The sequence below is a fragment of the Nuphar pumila genome, chromosome 8 (genome assembly GCF_984573655.1).
Source record: "Nuphar pumila chromosome 8, dmNupPumi1.hap1.1, whole genome shotgun sequence".
NCBI classification, from domain to species: domain Eukaryota; kingdom Viridiplantae; phylum Streptophyta; class Magnoliopsida; order Nymphaeales; family Nymphaeaceae; genus Nuphar; species Nuphar pumila.
The window spans coordinates 111,604,688-111,629,107 of record NC_143256.1 but is presented as its reverse complement, the minus strand read 5'-3'; the positions used below and the strand labels follow the sequence as shown (position 1 = coordinate 111,629,107).

The window sequence follows — 24,420 nt, the reverse complement described above, 5'->3', positions numbered from 1 at the left end:
AGAAATCTCAAATAACGATGTGAGGCCAACGATTTGGCTATGTATGGTTTTCCTGAGGGTCGAGATAATCCAACTCAACAATAGTTGATCATGCCATTTCCAAGTAATATACTCGGGGTTCAGACTCGTATCATCGTCCAAATACTGCTGAGGACACTTCTTGCTACCATCCACATAACCAAGAAGATCATACATATGAATAATCAGGAGGAATTGAGACTCCCACAGTTGACGGTTCAGCAAGAAATTTTCAAAAGTTTTGTCGAGAGAAAGTGGTACAACTTGCTTGGTTGAAGCAAAGGAAAAAATGACTACATACCAGACATCATGGAAGAGCTGGTATGGTCTCTCTTCTCTCTAGGATTCAGAGAGAGAGAGAGAGAGAGTTTACACTGATCCGGATGACAGAGAACAGTGAACATGAAAGAAGTAGCTAGTACTGTAAGCTGAATCATCAAAGAATTGTTAGATCTGCACTAATGTTGGGCTCGACTTGTAAACAGGTGGAATCCTTCCTCATGTTTCACTTGAATCATAACGGGCACCAATTATTCGCAATGACCAGAGGCTTAACTGGTAAATTCAGAGGCTGACCAAATGTGATCTGATCGACAAATGTCTGATCCAACTGACTGAATCGTTCGCTCCCAGCTCTTTCTCAAGCGCACAAAGATGGCTGCTAATATCAACGATGAAATCATTAGCAGAACCCATGAAGTGTTATATACAAATATGTTAGAAATGAAAAGAAAAGAGAATTCGTGGGAAAGTTGCTGTTTCATGGATCAACATAAAGACATGGTTTACTGACGAACGTTGTCAGCACACGATCATGGCCTCCCACTGTCAGTTGGGTTGCGAGGTGCGTGCGCAAGATTGTCATCCCCAAACAGCGATCCCATCTCTTCCAACGTTTTGCCTTTGGTCTCGGGCAGAAATTTGTAGAAGAACAGAGCGCCAACGGTTGCTATCGCTGAGAACAAGAAGAAGGTCCCCCCTATGGAGAGTGCCTTCACCAGGGAAAGAAAAGACATAGCCACCACCCCGCTCACCACCCTGTTCGCCGCTGCGGCCAGGCTCGTGCCCTGGGCTCGCAGCCTCAACGGAAATATCTCCGACGAGTACACCCAAGTTATAGGCCCCATTCCTAACGAAAAGAAAGAGACGTCTGCACATACTGCGAGCACGCAGAGCGCCACGGCCCATGTCAGACTCCTCCCTCCGGCACTCTCGATCAGCTTGGAGCACACGCCCAGCGTCGCCAACGACAACGCCATCCCGCACGAGCCCGTCAGCAGCAGCGGCCTCCTCCCCACCTTGTCGAGGCAGAGTGCCGAGGCGATCACGAAGCACGTCTTGGCGAGCCCCATCACGATGGTCACCGCCACCAGATGCTGCTTCCTCTTGATGCCGGCCGCCTTGAACACCTCCGGGGTGTAGTAGACGACCGCATCGTTCCCGGACGCCTGCATGAAAACGTTCAAACCAACTGCTACCAACAGGATCCGCCTAACCGGTCTGGAGGGCCTCACCAACAACTCCCTCCACACACCCTTTCCTCTTTCCTCCTCCTCCTCCAGGCCCACTCTTGCTGCTTCCACTATCTCCACCAGCCGCGTCTGTGCTTCTTCCTCGCTAATGGAGGTCTTATCCAGCACCTTCTTCGCATCGTCCAATCGACCTCGCATGACCAACCATCTCGGAGACTCTGGCATTGCCATCAACCCGAGTATCAACAGTGCAGCAGGAACAGCCGCTACTCCGAGCATCAGCCTCCAATTCAGATTCTCCCGCAAGCCGGAAAACGCATAATTGAGGACATACCCCAACAGGATGCCCACATTGATGAACACTTCAGGCATCGACGTGAGGAATCCCCTGATCGAAGCCGGCGAAACCTCGGCCGTGTAAACAGGCGCGGTCATCATGGAGTACCCCACTCCGATCCCTGCCACTGCTCTTCCGATCATGAGGGAGGCGAAGGAATTTGCCAGACCCATCGCCAACGCCCCCACCAGAAAGGTTGTAGCAGCTATAACCATGGTGTATCTCCTACCTATCCAGTCTGCAGTCCTTCCGGATAACAAGGCACCGAAAAGCGAGAAGAGGTTGAGGGATCCAACCAGGATTTCTTCCTGGGTGGAACTTATCCCGAGATTGTCCTTGATGAACAGTATCGCTCCGCTCATGACCCCGATATCTGCATCAGCAACATCAGATAATTGATCAAGTCGTTGATGGTTGACAGTGGGGAACGGTTCTAACAACCAAATGGGACTCACCGTAGCCCAAGAGAATGGAATTCATTGAAGCCAGGACGGCACAGGCGAATGCGTACTTGTTCAGAGGGGCCTTGTCATGGTGGTCGCTACTCTTTCTCTGTCCTTCAGCTTCGGCTGCTTCCAGCCTCTCCTCCTCCCTAGCCATCATCATCTCTTTCCCCACTTCCCTTGAAGCAAAGCAGAAACACTGGCAAGGGTGCAAGCCTTTCTTTCTCTCTCAGATCTCGATTGCTGAAGGATGTCCTGTTTATTTATAATGATAAGGGTCATGTGATGTGTGTCCTCTGCAGCCTGTGTGTCCTCTGCAGCCTGTGTGTCACAGGGTCCGACCGCACCGACATGCATGAGAAAGAAGCCAAGGAGTAGGGGCGCAAAATGATGACTAGAGCAGCCTGAGCTTTGAAAACGCCCTCCATTAACAGATGTAACCTAATTAATGGCCGGGTGATCTCGCCATTAACTGATATAACCTAATTAATAGCCGGCTATGTCGCCCAGCATAAAATTTACTCAACCCATTTAATAAATAATCGGACCTCACCGGTTACCGCTACCGGAGAAGGAGAAGTTACTGACTCTTTCATCCAGGTTCGACTCCTACGTGCCTTTAACTGGTGGGGCTTCGTAAAGACTTATGTCAAGAACGCAGGTCCATCATTAAAAAAAAAAAAATCAATTCCTTTTATCGTATAATTATAATATAATAATTCATATTACTAATTAATTACAGCAAGGTTTATGGTTATCACTCATCATACGCACACCAAAATACATGCAGTGACATCGTGTATTCTTAAAGTTAGTTACAATAATCTTGGTGCAGTTAGAATGGTTAAAAGTCCTACAAAGAAAGTAAGGAACTGTTCAATACATGATAACGTCCCCAAGATAAACATGAGCCCCAACAAGATCATCAAAGAACAAGAGGAGAAAAAATCTACCCTCATTGAACAAGTCATTACCTATCTCTTCATTAGAGACTTTGGGAAAAAACATCACACACACACACACACACTGCATTTGAAAAGAATAAAAGATAGAAGAGTAAAACCCATTTAGCTTCATTGAGAAGAAAAACAGCTCTCTCTCTCTCTCTCTCTCTCTCTCTCTCTCTCTCTCTCTCTCTCTCTCTGTGTGTGTGTAAGGTAAGATTTGTTCAGGTCACCATGACCTATAAATCAGTTTCTTTTTATTATTGTTTTTAATGAAATTACAGATGTGATCACATGGTTTGATTAGTAGAAATTAACTCTTAGATTGTCTAATCAAGACACACATAGATGCAATTTTACTACGCTTGAGAATCAACAAATAATTTGCATTTGCATTATCTTCTTGACATAGAAAATTGCATTTTTTATCGCAAAAACGTGATCAAAAAGCCAATTCCTAGCATTTGGACCATGCTGAACACATTCATGCGATCCAATTGGGTCAACACGACTTGCACCTATGATTTTCAGCTTATTCAAAAGCTTAAAGTCGCCATGAACAAATCTTAACAAACCCCCCCCCGGACCCGACCCCATTCTCCATACACAGAGAGATACACATATTCTTATTTTCTTATTCATTTTAATGCATAAATATCTTCTTGAAACTCACGTTTGTGCTTAAAATGAAAATTGTATTTCTAAAAAGGCTTCACTCTCGACCACAAGGACTCAACCTTATAGCTAAAATGGGGGGCAACCGTGGTTTTTTTTACGTAACATGAGACGATTATGGTTTGAAACTCTAAGGGGGCATCCCTTGCCGCAAGATTAGAGCTTAGTGTACTTCTGGGTCCTCAAGGGTTTAAAAACCGAAAGAAAAAAAGAAAGAGGATGCCTCTAAAAACCATGTAACCCACAACTCTTACACTTTTACACTCATCACCTCCCTCGTCTCCTAGATCCACTCAACTTGCAACAATTACTTCACCTTTTTTTTCTGAACACTTTCTGCTGTCAATCTCATGCGCCCCTCCCCTGGGTCCTTTGCTTGTTAAATTTGAAGAATTGATGCAGCAACCTGTAGACCTCCCCAAAATTACCCGTCACAGTAACTAGGCGAGCTTTTATCCACTCGGGCAGCTTCTTCACTGGTGGCTCCGATGAGCCCCTCTTGGCTGCATAGCGTGCGTCCACCAACAATATCGCAGCGTAGTCATCAATGTGCCTGATCGCTCTACCTGCATGAAAAGAGGATATTAAAAAAAAAAAAAAAACAGAACACAAAAACGGAAATTTGAATTTTGTGGACCACAAGGGCTCCGCTTATCTGGCATGGACAACTTGTGAAGGTTGCCAAGTTGAGAGGACATCATGAGTTCAAAACCCATGATGGGCATCCCTTTATGTAAGGTCGAAGCTGGGTGTACTCTCTGGTGGGCAGAAGGGGCATCAAGGGTTTTATCAATCGAAGGTATGCCAATGTGCAGCCGGTGATGAGGCTTTTCTCTTGGTCTAGCCAAAGAAAACAGAAAAATGGATGTCCCTGGAAAACTCTAGAGCATAGTTACCAGGAAAATGGATAAGCGGAAGCAGAAAAGTGAGTGTTAAAAAGTGGTGTGAAGGGCAAAGCGGTTGTGAAGCGATGATGCAAGCACACTAAAAATGAAAAAGAGACACAGAAAGCAATACGAAGCATGGGTGGAAGCTAATTGAAAATGACATGAGCACAAGTATAAAACCAACAAGCAAGCTTGTTAAAAAAATATATTTTTATTTTTTAATATAAAAAAGATAAGTGAGGAGATAGGAAGTGAAGAGGAAGCCAGTGAAAGTGACAAGCGACGGAAAAACATTAAAGAAGTGAAAGGGAATCGATTTGGGAAACGAGAAGGAAGTGAACTTTCCACTAAAGGGAATCTAGTTTCCTATATTTACGAAGTGGTTGCTTAAAGCTTTTCCTTTCAGGTAAGTGAGGAGTTTTCCGCTTCCCATGTGAGCTTCCGCGGAAAGACGCTTCCTCATGTAGCAAGAAGCTTTCGGTAACTGTGTGCTCTAGATCACATCACGAGGGAAACAGACAGCAATACCGATTGATTGGTTCACGGCTTTCATGCACAGGTTTTCGTAGTACTCCCTTCCTCGGAGCTTGCAGCTGCTGAGAATGCCGAAGCCAGATTGGGTTGTCACCCTGCCGTAGCCCTGAATGGTTCTGCTACTGGCGTCAGATCCTCCCGACCCTTCAATATGCTTTATCCTCTCGATCAGCTCCACATCTGAGGGGCTCGGATAAGGAAGGCCAACCATGATCACGCATCGGCCCATCCCATCGCTAAAGTTGATCCCCTCTGAAACTTTTCCGCCTACAACAGCCAGAAGCAGCGCACCATCGTGCAACGTGCCTGGTGTTGCGGCCATTACGGCATCCCTGTACCCCTTTAGGACCTCATCCACGTCCACGCTACCTCTTGGCTCCCTGAACACTCGCTTCCTCTTCTCGATTCTTTCCAGGACCCCGGACGATTTCCATGCATCATGCACCTGTCTTTCGTACTCAAATGATGAGAAGAAGACTATGATCCCTTCAGGAACTACAGTCACTGTGTTGCAGACTAAACGACCCAGCTCCTCCATCTGTGACACATGAGACAAAGTCAGTATGCAGCAGCATGTTTCGAGTCAGGCACCGGATTACATAATGTAATGTCCGGAGGTGTGTGTGTGTAGTTGGTATGTCTTTATAAGGAGGCATTTCTTAATTAATCTCCGCTTATAGTTGTTTGTCCTTGCTTGTTTACTGAAAAACCATTGTTTTCCATCGAATTATTTTCATCAAATTATTCAATGAAGTAAACCATGTCGATTTTCTTCACAATTTACCGTGTGCTTCATGAATTGGGCCCTACAAATGTAATATTTATAGTTTATTTAGCAAAAACATGTTTTAGATTTTGATATTTAAATAGGTTTTTAATAACAATTAACATTTAATGACCCATACATAACGCACCAAAGCTTCATAACACAAAATTGGGATATCATGCTAAAACAACTTGATCTAGAAAAGCTTCCTAGTGAAAAAAAAAGTACACGTCTGTTGGATCTGATTAAATAGACACTGCAACTAATGAATTTTATTGGATAGTAAGATACTATCATTGGCACTGTGCGTGTGAGTGCTAGAGTTGCAAATGGGTCAGATTCAAGAAGGGGATTTTGCAAATTTTGGCAGTCCTGGATCCAACCCAGTCCGACTCCCCAGTGTATTTTCTGATCCGAAATCTGAACAGTTTGGATCCCTAGTGAGTGCACATGCATGTGGTATCATGGTTCATATACCATGGAATATATCCCAGATGAACAAACTTTAATATCGAAATATATTTTAAATTAGAATAAAATGAATGGTTCAGATCACACCAAAGTGTAGCTATCAATAAAATGACTTCTCACATCCAAATTGCTCAATGTCAACATTATTTTTACTGAAGGAACCATAATATGAATACTAAACAGACAAAATGAACTTTCCAAATTGAACTAGGGTATAACTAAACAGAGATCACATCCAAATTGTTAGATGGCAAACATGATTTGCACTAAATGGAACATGTTAAACATATTCATACAGTCTGATCAACTTGAAAATACACAAATAATTAGAGTCCACGCTTGGATACAGTATGCACATCCTCACAAGGCTTGGCATCCATTTGAAGAAAATGAAGGCTTTTCTTGGAAAAGTTTTGGGAAGATCCTAGCAACGTTCAAACATTAAAGTTATGTAACTGCTTTCTTTCACACCACACATGCATACTATGACGAAACATCAGTTGGTAGCTAAGTCGCACAGATACTCCATTTTGGTTCCCATTATCTATCCCTTTATATGTTAGTCATATTGAAAATTTCATAACAATAGTCATATCCCCGTATCCATGTGACATAGGTTGGTAGCAAGCATCCAACAACTGATAACAAATAACACACTTGTAGAAGTTTGCCACAACAAAAAACTAGTAATACTGACCATATCAACAGAGCTTCTTGACTGGTAGCTGAAATCAAATGTTCTACCTGTGGGGCCACAGGACACTGCAATTGGCAAGATACTCTCCGAAGGAACAATATGATTACATGAAAAGAAGTGCAGTTGGTCCTTCGGTAAACATGGAAAGAGCCGCTCCTTTATCTCCTCTACAGGCTGAAGTGTTCCACCAGCCAATACAACAGTTCGGGCTTCATCCATGATCTGTAGCAAATTCGCATGTGTTGTTATGCCTTCTATATGTTTGATAAATGAAAGCACAAAATTACACTTTAATTTTCATTCTGACTGCACCTCTGAAAATATTTTCTCTCCAGCAAGCATAATAAATTTCAAAAACCCTTCATCCTGCTGCTCAAAACAGGATGGTGTTTTCCTTGAAATTATGATCCTTCCTTCATAATCGCTACATGACAAAGAGATCAAAAAATTTGCAAGAGCCTGGAAGCTAGATTGAATGCTTTGGGCACCATTAACATTACCATCAGCAGCAGCCAAAATAGAGCTTTCATTAGAAGTAGCCATTTTGACACCAAACCCACTGACCTGAAAATTAGCAATCAAAGAAACAAGTAAAAGATGACACTGAAGTTGAAAAACACAAATCAGCATACCTTGTAAATGATATTGCTTTCCTTTATATACTCAGTCAACTTAACCAAATTAATGTTGTCAATATCTAGAGAAAACAGGAAATCATTGATGGCCATAGAATAATCATGACACTCTTTCTCCCTGGCACTTCTGGCATTGTTTTTAATGAGGCTAGTATCATCAAACTTAACGTCCCTGCCACCAAGCAACAGCTGAAGGAAAGACTCAACGAGAATCATAAGAATTTGGATATATCGCCTGTTTCCAGCTCCCAAACGATCCTGAAATCTTTCTAGATACAGACTTAGACTGGAGCGGACATGTTCAAGCTGCAAAATAGATGTACTCAACATAACTAACTGAAAGTTGTTTATTCCAGCAATCAGGTTAAGAAAAAATGAACCTGTGATATAGTGACTTTTGAGTTGTACATATTGGTAAGAGAATCTGCCAAATTGTGTGCTTCATCTATAATGATTATACTATTTCTCAACTTTAATCTAAGTGATTCACGAGAAGATTTCAACAAGAGAGACTGATAAGGCAGGATGACAAGATGAGCAGGGCAAACCATACTCCTTGACCCATAGTAAGGACAGGTTTGGATCTTGCGACCAAGCTGCACAGCATCTTCAATATCTAATGCACCCATTCGGTATATCTCATCTCTGTACTGTTTCTGTAGCTTTCGCTTTGACAACATGGGACAACCAGATGAAAGCTTAGTACGATCTTGTTTTCCATCATGTCCGGCCTGCATGGTTCACATCATTCAAAAGGCGCATTGATAAGCTAACTTGCCATAGCTATCTTCTTTACAAACATACCAGCTGCAGATATCTAATAAGAAAAATTTGCTGTTTCAGATTAGATGGGAATTAAAACTCATCGTAGTGAACTTATGCATGAGCATGTAAGCGAATGTATCAATCTTTTTCGAAACTCCAACTAGAGCTAATTAGATTAACTACAATTAGAGATAAACATCATAGAAAAACAGGTTTTCCAGTGAAATTGGACGGTTAATTAATTTTTATCTAGAAAGCTAAATATTCAAATGGGTAATGAAAACAAGTTACCAGAAGATATGGATATTCCCGAATAGACAAGTGAGCACATGCAAATAGAAGCAAAATGATGGAACTGATACAAGTGAAACAAACCAAGACTACTTTCATGTGGCCTGCAAGTAGGGATGGGAAACAAGACAAGCTATTTGTGCTCAGCTCATAAAGAACCCGTTCAAACCTGTAAAATAGACTCAACAAAGCTGAACACAGACAACAGGTGTCTTCCAGCTCCAAAACAATGTATTTCTCACTATGTCACACGGACTCGGCTAAGGAGGTGCCACACCCGAGTCGACACGCCCCGACACGGGTGTGGACTCGGGTGCGGCTTCGGACTCGGTCAACGCCGAGTCAGACTCGGTCAACGAGTCGAGGCCGAGTCCATCCACATTTTGGATTCGATCAACTTTGACCGAGTCCAAAAATATCCATTTCGATTTTTAAATTACATTTTGGATCTGGATCGGGTCCGGACCCGACCAGAAACAAATTTCTTTTGCAGTCGAACCCTAAAAGGGGTTTATCGACAGGGGGAGGGGCTTACCCTCTCGATTTTGCCTCTCCCCTTCAGCCCCTGCAGCTTTCTCCTACACCCACACCGGCGATCCAGACTCCGGCGACGGTACGCACAGGCAACCATCGTCTCCCCCTCTGTCAACACTCAACAAGTATGTCGATCGACCCTCCCTCTGCTCGCAGCCTCCCTTGCACCCTCTGCTCGCAGAAGAGGGGCTCGCCCCCCCTCCCTGCACTCTCTGCTCGCAGAAGAGGGGCCCGACCCCTCCCTGTGCCTCTGATTCATAGAGGAGGGTCTCAGCCCCTCCTCGTTTCCCTTTTATCGCAGGGGTAAGAAGTAGGAGTGGGGGAAGGAGGGGGCTCGGCTGACAGGTCGATCCTTGCCCCGATGAACAACAGGGGAAACGAGAAGGGGTCGAGCCCCTCCTCGTTTCCCCTGCTGCCTTTGGCTTTTTGGCAAGGGCGAAGCCCCTGGCACGGATAAGGTTCAGCAGGGGCTTGCCCTGCCCCTCCTTTTTTGCGTTAGATAGGGGGTAGCTCCTATTACTATTATTTTGAAGTGTTTATTAACTTTATTTTATTTACTTATTTTCTTTTCAGTTTTCACTTTTCAGATATAATGGCGAGTTCTAACGATAGTGTCAATACATTTGGTTCAAGTTCTAACCCTGAATTAGAAGTTTCTCAACCACTTTAGAGGCTTGTGACAAAAGGAGTAAAAGCTAGTAGTGGTGGTGGTGGGAATGTGCAGTTCCATTGTAATCTATGTAAGACTGTTTTCACAGGTTCTTATACGCATGTGAAAGCACATCTTTTGCATATTCGTGGTCAAGGAATTAGGGCATGTTCTGGGGTTGACAAAGACATGTTAAAGCAATTAAAAAAAGAACAAGAGGAAGTTGAAAAGAAGAAAATTGCAGAGATGAGAAGCGATTCGATTAATTTGTCTTTTCCTACTGCTAGTGATATACAAGAAGAGCTTTTAAAGAAAAGAAAGATGGAAAGCAATAAAACAATACAAGTGTCATTCAAAAACATGGCAAGAGCAGAAATTGATAAAAAGATTGGTCGATTCTTTTACTCAAGCTCAATTCCTTTTAATGTAGCTAGAAGTCCATACTGGAAAGATATGATTACATCTTTGGCTAATTGCAATTTGAGTGGTTATGTGCCTCCTAGTTCAGAAAAACTAAGAACAGTCATTCTTGCAGAGGAAAAAAATAGAATTGAAGACTTGTTAGAGACCCAAAAAATTGCATGAAAACGACATGGAGTGTCGATTGTTTCTGATGGGTGGACTGATATACAAAGGTGATCACTGATAAACTTCATTGCTTACTCACTTAATGGGTCAATCGTTTTGAAGACTGTTGATGCATCTGGAGAGTATAAAGATGTTGAATATTTAAAGAGATTATTTGTCGAAGTGATAAAAGAAGTGGGTGAAGAAAGTGTGGTGCAAATCATTACTGACAATGCTCCAGTTTGCAGTCGTGCAGGAATGAATTTGGCAAGTGAAAATACATATTCACATATTTTTTGGACTCCTTGTGCAGCACACAGTTTATATTTGGCACTTAAGAGTATATGCAATACATCAAAAGATGATGCACATGCACATGAAATGTGCTTATGGATTGAGGAAATAGAGCATGATGTTCGAAATATTAGAAATTTTGTTGTAAACCATCATCATGCCCTTTCTATATTTAATAGGCATTCTGATCTCAAGTTACTGAAAGTTGTTGAAACTCATTTTGCTTCTTTCATTGTTATGATAAAAAGAATTAAGCAACTCAAGAATGCATTGATGATGATGGTGGCTGATCAAGATTGGGATTTTTATCGTACTGAAAATGATGTCAATGCTCAAACTATCAAAAAATGCATCTGTGATGATTTTTGGTGGGATAAAATTACATATTTTGTTGAATTTACAAAGTCTGTTTGGGAAATGTTGAAAGAAGTTGACAGAGATGTACCCATGCTTCATAGAATTTATGAAATGTGGGACAATATGATTGAAAAAGTTCAAAGTATCATTTTTAAACATGAGAAAAAAGATATTGCACTTGATGATTCAGAATTTTACAATCACGTACATTCAGTTTTAGTGAGAAGATGGGATAAAAGCAATACACCTTTGCATTGCATGGCACACTCTCTCAATCCAAAATACTACGCAAAAAAATGGCTGACAGCAGGTGTTGGTCGTGTTTCTCCAAATGAAGATCCTGAGATATCAAGAAATAGAATGATATATTTGGGAAGACTTTTTAATGATCCTCACATGTTTAAGGTTATAAATAGTGAGTTTGGCAAGTTTTCTACTGGGAGATTTGATTCTTTAGCAACACTTGTGGCAAGGGACGAGGAAGATCCCCTTAATTGGTGGGCAACATATGGATCAGAGACACCAAATCTGCAACGTCTTGCAATGAAGTTGTTATCCCAACTTACTACATCATCTTGTTGTGAAAGAAATTGAAGTACATATGCTCAAATTCACAACATTAAAAGAAACAAACTCACTAGTAAAAGAGCAGAGGATTTGGTTTATGTTCACTCAAATCTACGATTAATTTCTCGTCGCACCAAAGAAGAGTATAGGTACTTTTTTTTCTTTGTATTCAAAGTTTGTATTTAAATATTTGCATTCAAAGTTTTAAGTTAGATAATAATATAGTCATTTTTTGATGCAGTTGTGGACCATCCAAGAATTGGGATGTAAATCAGAAGATTTTGACTTGGAGGGAGAACATAATTTACATACTCTCAACATGGACTACCTCGATCCTGTTCTTTCCTCTAATTCAGACGATGAGGCAGATTTATGATAAGTTTTGTTGTTTATCACACTCACAAGTTTCTTTATGTGTTATATTTTGGTAAGTTTGTGTTGTTATGAATTGTTTTTTTATTTTTGCTTTAAAATTTACAATCTTTATGTGTTAATTTATTGTTATATATATAATTATATATATTTAAAATATATATATTTATAATATATATATATAGCCGAGTCCCCGTGTCCAAATTTTTTGGAATTGCGTCGTACCCGTGTCGCACCCGCACCCGCACCCATGTGACATAGATTTCTCAGCAAAGGAGCCTGGTTGAGCTATGTTCGATAGGTTTACAATTCAAATCCCATTACTTCCAGATTTAAAACAATGTATTTTCTAGGAAAGGAGCCAGCTTGAGCTCATCTCATTTCGCTCGGATTTATCATGAGCTCCGAGCTCATCTCAACTTGCCACAAAAATGAGCTGCGCTTGAACACTCCATGTTTGGATCCTTCAGCCTGTTTACCAGTCCTACTTGCAAGACACCCAATCTGGTCCCCACTCCTAGGTTTTTATGCATCATAAGTCCTGTATGAAGTTTTTTTTTCCCAAGTGATACAAGTTTCCAACCTTCCTGAAGCTCCTCCTGCCAAGTCAACTTCAGAAGCCACAGACTCCATCTGTTAGAATAAACTTTTTCGAGTTTGCACTTATTAGATTGCCGGTTGACCTAACATCAGCATATGGTTGCACATCTTTTATTATCCCAACTTCTAGTAATCTGTCCAAACTCTCAATCCTCCATCATAGTTTCCAAATGTATCGATCACTTTTCCCACATCAAGTTAATCTGCAAGTTTTATTAGCGTTTTTCATCTCTTATGCTGGAATGAGGAGTATAGTTTGATAGTGCCTTGTGCCTATGTGACTATTTCTAGGCCTTTGCCATTACCAGGCCCTTTATTGTTACGAGCATTTTTCTCCCTTAGATAGGAATAAACATCACTTATGCTTATTAAGTGTACATCTACCAAGATTTTACACTTAAACACAAGGCCCCCAAAGGCCTTGACCTAAAAGGAGATTTTACACATATAAGCCATATAGTGTTTCTTCTCCCTCATTGATGGGACTAAACATTTTCACAAAAGATGGAGTTTCCCACCAAAACCAAAAGTTAGGTACAAGGGGTGATAATGGGCTAAATAGGCAAAGGTTTTCTACACAATTTAGAACCATAACACAACATTAAATGTCTTCTCCACATTTCATAGTTCTTTCTACAGTATTATGATTGGCAATAGAACAAAGCAGAATCCTACTTAGAAAAACGCCACGCATCTTATCTCCATAATATTGCTTGGATTTAATTCTTTTTCCTTCAAATTACCTGTTCATTAATCTGTGGTGATCACAACATCAACATTTAGATCAAATGGAATTTGTTTCTAGCAATAGTATAACATAACTGAATTTTCCCACATCCCACTAACTTGTATACACTATACATTTTTTTTCTGACGGATATCTTGATCATATCAATCGTGGACTAGTTTAGGTCAGTCTTCATGGCCCATCACCCAAAAGAAACTCAAAAGCATTGAAATAACTGCAGCAAAGAGTAGCAAGAGCAAAATCCCAAGAGGTCAGGTGGTGATGGAGAAAACGATTTTGCCATGATGAATTTAAGCTACCACGTACTAAACCTTGATTCTGCATTTAGGCCTTTCTTTGCCCTTGTTCTTCTGCAGCTCCAAGCAACGCTCATTTATCCGACTCAAACTTTCAAGTTTTTGAACATCTGAGGAAAATCAAAACAAGATCAAGCATAAGTTGCACCTACAGGTGATATAAAATTAAATTTTACTTTATTTGTAATAGATGAATGACAATGCCTGGACCCTGGACCAAGGCAGGCAGCAGAAAAAGCAAGATCAGCAGTTGAGAATTAAATGAGGATCCTCTAATTATGCCATTGAATGATTGATTTGATCTTTTAGATCAATCAGAACAGTTTCCAAAAGTTGTACACTTGAGAATGCTTCCCCAGAAAGTTGATCCCGAAGAGATTGAGCATGTATAGTACAGAAAAAGCAGATAAATTCGAGTTGGTGTGGAGGAAGAACAAGAGAAAGAAATGGTGCAGCAGTTCATCACCAGAAACAAAAAGTTTATGTTGCAGAACCACATAACAAAATGCTTTCTTCAAGTAAAAATAAAAAACAAATAGACAAAAGCAAAGAAGACTGTTGGGATGACCCTTTTTCTTTTTATCTGTAATCAAACAAACAGAAAGAGACTGAAATTTCACGGGTGGATCCACAAACCAGAATGATGGTACAGAACCAGTTGGTGCAACCTGAAAACACAAGAGACATACAGGTGGCAGAATATAATGAGGAAGCCAAAAGCAACGAGCATGGAAAGGATGAAGTTTGACATAGCGAATTTTCAGTATAGTGTCTCCATGCTTGTGCAGATATTGTTTGCGTAAGGAGGCTACGAATACGTCATCTCACTCTAGTTCACATGCATTTCTGGTAATGCCACATACTCTCCAAGCAAATTGCTTGTAAGTGGTGGAGAACTCTAGCGTAATAGATCAAAAAGGAGCTCTCAAATTCTCACTGGAACTACCTGTCGCATACGTTAAAGAACAATCGAATGCTAGAGCTCTGATTCCAGAATCGAAGGGCAAAGCAGTAATAGGCGTGTCTTTCGCCTACTGAACAAAAACCCAAACCCCATGAATGAGAAATTAGTCCCTAGGCATTGTTTCGTATTGGAAGACATGAAGTTTTACTGAAGACACAGGAATTGCCTTTTCTCCAGAGAGTGTGCATAGATGGAGAATTTAGTACTATTGGACAAAGCATCTTTAGGTCAGATGTATCATGTTGTTCCCTCTTTACAGCCAATGGTGAATGTCATGGCGCTTAGTGGAATGAAAACGATAATCAATAATTTGATTTATTGAATATATCTTACCATGAACGAAGAACGTAACCAAAGAGGGTTGGATAGAAAAGAGCCATTAGAGAAGGTGAGAGTGTGGTAGATTAGAAAATTCTTAGAGAGGAAGAAGCAACCACCTGCATTGATGCACATATTCTGCCTCGAACCCAAGCATACGACCTTCAGCTCCGAAGCAAAAATGGTCCTTTGGAGCTCCTTCACAAACTGAGACAGCTGAGAATGCGTCCTGCTGCAGAAATAAACCTTCAGAACCTCTTCCTCATCATCATCATCGTCATCACCACTGTCTTCCTCGCCGCTAGAATTGCACGGCGACACCGCGGCCTTCCTTTTCGCCGTTCCCTCCTCCTCTCCGCTCTCATACTCGTCTACCAAAAACTCCAGTTCCTCTTCGTCGTTCTTTGTGGTCTTTTTACCAGATATCGATCGACGAGTTCGATGGATGCCGCCTCTCCCTTTCGCATCCCTTGATCTCCCAGCAGGTCGTTCGGTGGATTGCTGCCTTCCGGTAGCGCCCGTGCAGCCATCGTCCCTGTTCGGTACAAAATCCCTCATCCAATCGGGTTCGTCGGCGCCGTGGCAGTCCTCACAGGAGGCCTTTGCTCCTTCCCTCCCCGCAGATGCACCGTGACTGGTGGGAGCGGATCGCTGATCGACAACCCATTGCAGGGCGCTGCATATAATACTTAAGGTTTTTCCGGTCCCTGCGCATCTCAATCATAATAACAAGAATCAAAAGACAGAGAAGAGGAGAATCGAAGGAACTCTTGGGAAGAAACCAGAGAAGAAGGAGTAAACCGGTTGGGCTTTCGAGCAGTGCGACGCCACCCTTCTGGATGGCATCGTACAGGGATCTCATGAATTGGATCTGAATGGGATAGGGTGTGAACGGGAACGCCGGGAATTGGGATCGCCCATTTCCTTTTCCTCCTCCCCCTTTGTCTTCCGTTGCCATCGCTCCCTCCCTACTCATGCTCTTTCTTCCAGTTTCCACAAACCATCTGCCGCCGCATCTCTTCCCGCCATTTTTATTTGCATAACCGACCCGACCCGACCCGACCCGACATTGGAACGGATCCCAGTCTCATCAGATGAAAACCTCGGCCCGTTTGGGCCCTACCTGAGCCCCGCCCAGTTTTGTCACAATGATTCGTGAACCCGAGGACACCGGATTTAGATTCGACTCGATCGTTAGAAAAAAAATTCAAGAATAGGACACAAGTTTTTTCTAATCAATAAAATTTTGTTTCTTGAATATTTTAACATTAAAAAAGCTTTTTATTTAAATAAAAGTAAATTATAATAAAATGATATTTAAAATTATTAAAATAATGCCATACATCTCGGTGTCCATGTCACGTGTCACCAGCGACACAGCCAAAATAGTTTGTCCCTATGTCCCAGTAATCCTGTACAGTTTTGGGTCACTGGCTCGATGAGACGGGTGTTCAGGTCCGAGCCCAACAAGAATGGGCTGTCCGTGCTTTCTAGGTAGGGCTGGTAAACGAGCAGAACAAGCCGAGCTTTAGCTGTTTGGGCTGGGCCTGTTAAGTGTACACCTCGGCTCGGGCTTAACTTGACCCTTGAGCCATAAAATATCTATAATATATTATAATATGTATTTATAATATACATAGTATGTATATACTGTATACAATATATATATATATATATATATATAAAATATATATGATACGTAAAATGAGCCTATATGAGTCAAGCCAAACTGAGCTTGCCATGTTTGTGCTGGGTTCATATACCTAAACAGGTTGTTTCGTAGCTCAACTCGCCAAGCTTCTGATGAGCCAAGCCAAGCTGAATGGTAAGCTGCTTGTCTCCTTTTCCAGCCCTATGTTTAGGCAAACCTTGCGACACTCGAATGATTTGGCATTGGCCTGTAAGGAACCCAACTCATGTCTCCAATTGAAGAGAGTATTCCAAGTAGGGCGGATGAATTCAACGTGGCCCATTTTTTTTTTGTGGTTTAGTTGGCTTGTTTAAAAAAATGCAGGTTTGATTCAAAACAGAAAAATTATAGGTTTGTGTCTTAACTTTCTAATGACTATAAAAATGCAAGTTTTTAGTGTCGGATTGGAGATATATAGGTATGAAAACATATACCGTTATGCAAAAAAATATATATTATTTTTCTCTTAAATATATGTGATTTTTCTGCAATACATTTCAAGTTCCTCCTAAACATATGATTTTCTCTTAAATATATGTAAAGTTCTTTTTATACGTGTGATTTTCTCTTAAATATATGCAGAGTACCTTCTATATATGAGATTTTCTCTTAAATACATGTGATTTTTTAAGTTTAACAGGATGTTCACACTTATTTTTATGTGAAGTTAGTCAGATATTTGTGAAGCTTCTAGGTTTGAGTTTAAAAGGATATTTGCACTTATTTTTATGTGGATTTTCTCATTTTATGTGAATTTTCTCATCCTCGCATGTATTTTATGTGGATTTCCTTATTTTGTGCAAACTTCATCATTCTTGTGTATATTAAACAATTTATCTTTCAAAAAATATTTCTCTTGATCGCTCGTCAGATCAAGGTGATTTTATTGGTGTTAGAAAGCTAATATCATGATTTATCTTTTTTTTTATTTTTCAAATTTCTTTTGCAGGTGGATGAAAATGTCACAGAGCAAACAGAAAAGGCGCAGTTGCACTTGTTCATATCTTGTTTTAGGAACGTTGTTAGGGTTGTATCTCAGCATCCATTCATCATTTTTTTAGTAAATCAAGTGTCATTTAAAAAATAATTCTGTTTAATTTTTTTTGTATTTTTTTATAATATTTTATTTTATAGGTCAAAACATCCTTTGAAGATAGATTATTTGGTTGTTCCAGTATGGAGAGTATGTTTCTATTTTGTTTTTGAAACTCAAAAATAGGAACCCTTTTGGTTTTGACTCAAAACTTAAAAGTTATAGTCCTATGTCTGAGCTTTCCAACAACTACAAAAACATAAGTTTTCAACATTGGATTAAGAGAAGATCTGAGAAGAAATACTGTTCTACAAAAAAAAGTTACATATTTAGAAGGAAGTTCGCATATATAGGAAGTTTGCATGTGCGAAGTATAAAAAAGTCTTTTTAAATCTAGATATTTATGATTTTTAACATAAGAAAAATATAAAAAATTGTAGGGCATTTTGAAAAACATGTCAAATTAGTTATGTAGTGTGATCATTTTTAGTAAAATATATGTAAAATACAATTATTAGTAGTAGTTAACAAACTATACAAGCAAATCCAAACACAAATAAAAATATATGTAAAAATAAAATTATTATTATATGTTCATGTTCAGTTTGCCAAGCTTAAATTCATGAGTTCGAACGAGCTCTTTACTAGCTGAATGCCAACCTTTCCCTCCATTCCATCTAGATTGGTTTATATCAGACCAAACCCATGTTTTACATTTGAAGAGACAATCTCCCAACCTTTTTCCTGCTCCATCGGGATCTATTTACATTGAAACCAGTTATTCCTTGGTCCCAAAAAGCGTGGGCACTGGAAACATGACCAGAGAAGCCCATGTTTCGAATAACTCTAATCGTTTTTAGGCTATGTGTGGGAGCCTTGATTCGGAGGTTGTGTTGTGGTTTCTCTCATGCGTTCATACTCGGAGCAATGACACTGCTGAAACAATACATTGGGAATGGTGTTGGCAGCCGCTCACAAGAGAATGTTTTTTTGCAATTCTATTTCTCTTGGCAAAACAATATTTTGGCACTACAATGAAACAGTGTTTCCATCTCAATGCAAGGCTCTCAAACATAGCCTTAGTGTATGTATAGCTGAATGGCTTACCCATGAGAGCTTCATGGTTTGAGGGGTTAGCTTAAGGTGTTTGAAAGACCGACGAGAGTTTGACACCTAAGTTGCACGTCCTTTGTTGCAAGTCTAAAGCAATGTTATTAGACTAGAAAGCAGAAGAGAGAAGTGAGAAACTAGATATTTTAAAATTTATAAGCGAAAAATGATGAATCAATTTAAAAGCAAAATAAGAATAAAAAAGAAAATAATATGAGATCAAATGGAAAGCAAAATACAAATCAAAGGAGAAAGAAATAAAAGTTAAAATAAAAATAAATATTCTTAAATTTTGTGATTTCATAATGGAAGAACTAAATTCTTCTCAAGATCTAAAAATGGTAGTGGCCAATTTTAAAAAAATACATAAAAAGTAACAGAAAAGAGTAAAAAGATATACATGAAAAACATTAAAAGAAGTGTGAGAGAAGTGTATAAGAATTATATAAGAGAGCAGGAAAGAAAGGTGTGGAAAGCATAAGAGAAGCATAGAAAAATCAAGATTTCTATAAAGTTCCAAAAGCAAAAAGTTTCACAAAGCGAGTTTCGAGGAATGCACTTCACACTTATTTATGAAGCTTTTGATAACATCGATGAGCAAAGTGATATAGCTTGCAAATTTTGTAAGTTTCACACATGCAAAAGGTAATAATGTCCTAACGAAGTTAGCTATTTGAGGTTTTGATCATCAGGCGGATTTCAGCAAATTGTAGGGTTTTCAGAGAAACACATCATTTTTGCCATTCAGTACAGTCATTTTTCGTTTTTCCTATAAACAAGTCAGCTCGAACTTGGCGCATTTAACTCAAGTTCATTATGAACATGAACTCAGCTTGGCTCACCACAACAATGACCGAAGCTTGAACACTTCAAGCTCAGATCGTTTACAAGAAAACCATAAGAGCATAGACCCCAAGGAGTTTCCTACATGGCCTCAGGCTCGTGGAGAGGAAGACATCTCCTTACCCTAAATTCGAGTTCCCGTGTGACCAGCCTCTTCAATAAAGCAAAGCATGAGGCTCCCTGAGGGTCAAGGGGGGGCACCATGGTTTTACACAACCGGAACAACAACCCGAGGTATGACTATCCAGCTCGACTAGGTCTCTGATTGCAGGGTGTTTTATTTGTTCCACGTGAAAAAAAGAAAAAAAACAAGTAGCGTAATAGCATGTGCCCACCACTTTCTCTTAGGTCAGGAGGCCAAGAGCAGGAAAATGAAACTATTGAACTAGAAATGTAAAGAGACAACAAAGTTAACAGCAAAATATGAGCACAATGATCATACCAAGTCCACAAAGATATCAAGGTTTGACATGATAGAATTCATTGCACTTTTCTCCCTTCGCTTGGGAAATTAATTTAGGAGTAGCTTTTATGTTGAATAACAAAAACGCCTAAACATGAGAACCCATATCTCAAAAATAGGGGGAAGAAATGGATTGGGTAAAAACATTTAATGAATAAAAAAATTATAAACATGACAACTTCACAACATGATTTCTATGTACAGTGAACTTTGTATAAGAGTCCCAATTAGAAACCCGAAAGAACTCAATCCACTCTGAACCAAATACCTGAAAAAATATTCCAGACGATAGTCAGACCCTTCATTTTTCTGCAATAACAGAACTGTCACAGGACACGATACCAGATAATCATTTTGCACAATGAACCAAATGTGCGAAGACAATATTGAACAACAATTATATGAATATCATCAATTTTTGGTGAATAGACATGGCTTCAAAATTCAACTGGGAGCAGCCAAAAAAACTTACCGCAAAAAATGGACAAGAGGTAATAGTGGATCACTATGAGCAATGCAAGGAGCCCTTTCTGCAGGCTTGGACAAGCTCACACCAAACCTTTGAGCAACCAATCTAGACGACCACCAGTAATCTAACATGCCAAAACCAGTCAAATTCCAAAAAATGCTCTATTCCTCTTCAACATCTCCAAAGCATTCTTTTTCTGTGTGGCATAAGTTGACAACATCATGGAGCTCAGGGAACGCTGCTTGGAGAAGCAACTCAAGAAGGCTGTAAGCCAATTGCTTCATACAAACAGCAGACTGCATGGGAGAGAAAAAAAAGAAAAATCCTTCATGAAAACTGTATAATGCATACCGAGAAATTAAACACTTATAATATTTTCAGCTTGCATTCAGAATTTAACTGATATAGATGAAATTCCAAACACCATATTATTGCTTTTGGGAAGTGGAATGTTTTCAAGCAATGATATCAGCGAGATCAAAGGCAGGTGATTGTAAAACCACTTCCCAAAATTAAATTTTAAAAAAACATTGCCATATCTCAACACAGAACTAGCAAGCTACCTGAATGAAAAAATAAACATCCTTTGCACAACGTTCATACTCCTTACGACCAACAAGACTAACAAGAGCAGAAGGTGCATTATCTGCAAAATGCTCAACATCAGCACAAAGGAGAAAGCATCAAGCTCGATCAATGCATAACCTATCAGGCAGAGAAAAAGAAATTATTGCTGGAAGTTGTAAGATCAAATAAAAGGGAATCACAGTCAGAATCATTCAAGAAGGGAAGATCCATCAAGTTCATTAGGCTACTGTAGGACTTAATTCATTAATGACAATTATGACTCTCCAACCATCAATTCATTATCTTTTTTTTCGTTTTACACAACAAAAGAAAATGATACAATGAAAGAATTATCTTAGTCAATCCCTAACCTTTACAAATACACTTCACTTCAATTGCTTTCACAAGTGACTAAAATGCAATTTATGTACATAACCTCTAGGCATTCTGCCCTTATGCAGCAACCTTCTCTTGCTATTTATAGGAAATATGATCCTAAACACAATACCTAGGTCAAGTAGAGAATTAATGTTAGATTCACTATAGTTGCATAATTATACGTTAAGAATTAATGTGAATCAAAGAAAAGATCCTGCTTAAATTTTATGAAATGAAATCAAGCAGCAGCAACACCGTTGAAAACAAAAAGCAATAAAAGTATCTTGGAATTTCAAGAGATTACGTGACTTGAACTTTCAACAGATCAGATTAGTGTCTGGTACCAACATGAGCCAGATTCAGTTTCCTGGAGAGGACTCTAATGGGATGTTTAAGATCTGAAGATCTGAGGTGGCATGGGGAAGCTGATGTGGAGCAGGCCGCAGGCCAAGATAATTGGCTTCTCAAAAGAGGGGGCCTCAGATCCTTGATCTGAGATCCCTCATATAAAGCGGAGCGAGGCTCCTAAATCTGAGAATGGATGGGGGAGAGTGTTCTCAAATCTTCTGATCACCCTTGGATTTGAGATACGAGGGATTCAAACACACCCTAAAGGAGCATATCCAGTTAAGAACAGAGTGGCATCAGCCTCACCTGGCCTTGATCCTAATATAGTGCCAACTGTTGATACAATATATAACTGGAAAAGGCTAGGGCAGAAAATGGCATGAATAGTAAAAAATACTTGCCTATTATGCTGCCACATATTTGGTGCATAATAGATGCATATTGCACTATAGTATACCTTGTTAAAATGTAATGTTCTTTTTATATATATAATCTTATATATATATGGAAAGATATATATATATATATATAAATACATTTTTCAAAACCCGATAAAGGGTATTTCGGTCATCTCTCATTATGCGCATATTCTCATTTGAGAATATGACTATTTTTTCACACTTTTATTTCTTTTAGTTTTTCCTTTTTTATTTTTTTGTTTTTCGTCTTTTATAATATGGGGGGGGGGGGGGCGCACAACACATACGTTGGAGCCCCCTCCAACGTATATGTTGGAGCCCCCCCACTTCTCCAACATGTATATATAGGGGTGCTCCCCTTCTAGCTTTTTCAAGCTTTTGTAAAGCCCCTTTTGGGACCCAATATATTGAAGTTGATATTTTTTATGCTTTTGTGCACTTGTGAGAGTTCTCCTTCGTGTCTTTGTGCACACTTCGTGTTTCTAGCATTGTGTTTATATACAAAATCTCTTTTTATAGAGATTTTCACATGGTATCAGAGCTAGGTTGCTTGGAGAAAGAAAATCTTGTGGTTCTTCACAATATCGAGTGCCTCGAAAAGTGTGCCTTCAACTTTCTTGTGATTGGCGTGAAGACTTCTCTTCATCCAATATTTTAGAAGATTACTACAACAAGTAAGATTTAAAATCTAATTGGGGTACGTATTCTATTATCTCATCTTCTCTCTCTAATTGGTGAAAAAGACTCATTTCTTTCTTGGCTTTAAAATTAATGACTCCAATTATCACATGTGGGCCAGAAATATGGAAGCCCATATTAAAGAGAAAAGGCTTTGGGGTTATGTTCAAGGCTCGATTCTAGAACCGGAGCCTAAAATTACTTTGGTTGAAAAAAGAGAAATCAAAATTCTTGAGGGAAATGAAAGAACTAAGGCGCTAGAAGAATATAGCAAAAAACATGAGTTGGAAATGAAGAACTTCAAGATTTTGTCTTGGATCTTCTCCTCCGTTGAGACTAGAATCAACGCCAATATTATAAAGTTTAAAAAGGCTTCTCAAGCGTGGGAGTACCTTGAGAAGATGTACACTTCTAGAGACTTGTCTCATAAGTATTACCTCCAAAAGAGGGCACTAACCCTTCTTCAAGGGGATATGACTATAAGGGGGAATATTTTGTCGAACTCTCTTCCATTTGGGATGAGCTTTCTATACTCGAACCCAAGTGGAGTGGAGAAGCTATAGAACTTCGTCATAAACAACTAGAATAAGATTGATTTTTCAACTTTTTGAATGGGCTAAGCCCGAGTTTGAGCAAATTAGATCTTCTCTTCTATCCTCCTTCACATTTCCCTCTCTTAAAGACGTCATTACAAAATTAAGTAGAGAGGAAACTCGCATGGGCATTAGCAAGCAAAATCCAAGTGTTCTTGCAATACCCACAAATCAAGATGAGTGTGATGGAGCAAATGTTGTTTCTAGGCCTGGGAACAGCATGAGGACATATAAACATCCTCATTTTAAAAGCCAAAATCAAGGTGGTCAAGGCGGAAGAAGGAACTTTAGCAAAATTGTGTCATTTTTGCAAAGAGCCAGGTCATATCAAACCGGTTTGTCCTAAGTGAAAGAAATTACTGTTAAATTATGTAATCAAACTTGTAATCTCGTATATATATTTTATATATATAATTGGTAAATACATATACATATATATAATATATGTATATGTATTTACCAATTATATATATAAAATATATATAGTCATAGTAAGGGTAGTTTAGGAATTTTACACATTCTTTTTCAAGAATATGTTTTTTTTGTATTTTCTTTTTTTCTTTTTCTTTTTGTATTTTTTGTTTTTTTGCATTTAATGCATTGTACATGCATTGGGAGGGGCCCAACC

At 39.6% G+C, this 24,420-nt stretch overlaps 3 protein-coding genes across 4 annotated transcripts in view; all 3 read right to left on the bottom strand.

The window, feature by feature from the left end:
• Positions 1 to 235: 235 nt before the first annotated feature.
• LOC149830228 (polyol transporter 5-like) lies at positions 236 to 2,511 on the bottom strand. 2 transcript variants are annotated; one of them, XM_090015751.1, is made up of 3 exons: positions 2,283 to 2,506; positions 816 to 2,200; positions 508 to 676 (listed from the first exon to the last, which is right to left on the bottom strand). In XM_090015751.1, exons 1-2 carry the CDS (start codon positions 2,431 to 2,433, stop codon positions 831 to 833), a joined length of 1,521 nt encoding a protein of 506 aa, XP_089871877.1. In that variant the 5' UTR covers positions 2,434 to 2,506; the 3' UTR covers positions 508 to 676; positions 816 to 830. The 2 variants fall into 2 exon arrangements, with proteins under 2 accessions (XP_089871878.1, XP_089871877.1); XM_090015752.1 differs by having other exon boundaries at positions 236 to 2,200; positions 2,283 to 2,511.
• Positions 2,512 to 4,237: 1,726 nt separating this feature from the next.
• Positions 4,238 to 16,159, bottom strand: LOC149830227 (RAD3-like DNA-binding helicase protein). The gene is made up of 8 exons (XM_090015408.1): positions 16,003 to 16,159; positions 15,321 to 15,908; positions 13,935 to 14,029; positions 7,877 to 8,185; positions 7,557 to 7,808; positions 7,245 to 7,466; positions 5,305 to 5,848; positions 4,238 to 4,455 (listed from the first exon to the last, which is right to left on the bottom strand). Exons 1-8 carry the CDS (start codon positions 16,157 to 16,159, stop codon positions 4,238 to 4,240), a joined length of 2,385 nt encoding a protein of 794 aa, XP_089871534.1.
• A 4,175-nt stretch (positions 16,160 to 20,334) lies between these two features.
• The window catches only part of LOC149830226 (uncharacterized), a 109,682-nt gene continuing 105,596 nt past the window's right edge, over positions 20,335 to 24,420 (bottom strand). Inside the window, exons 16-18 of the mRNA XM_090016393.1 lie at positions 21,373 to 21,455; positions 20,813 to 21,105; positions 20,335 to 20,608 (exon numbers count right to left, since the gene is read on the bottom strand). Of these exons, the coding sequence (XP_089872519.1) occupies positions 20,971 to 21,105; positions 21,373 to 21,455 (218 nt within the window). The 3' untranslated portion in view covers positions 20,335 to 20,608; positions 20,813 to 20,970. The remainder of the gene's footprint in view (positions 20,609 to 20,812; positions 21,106 to 21,372; positions 21,456 to 24,420) is intronic.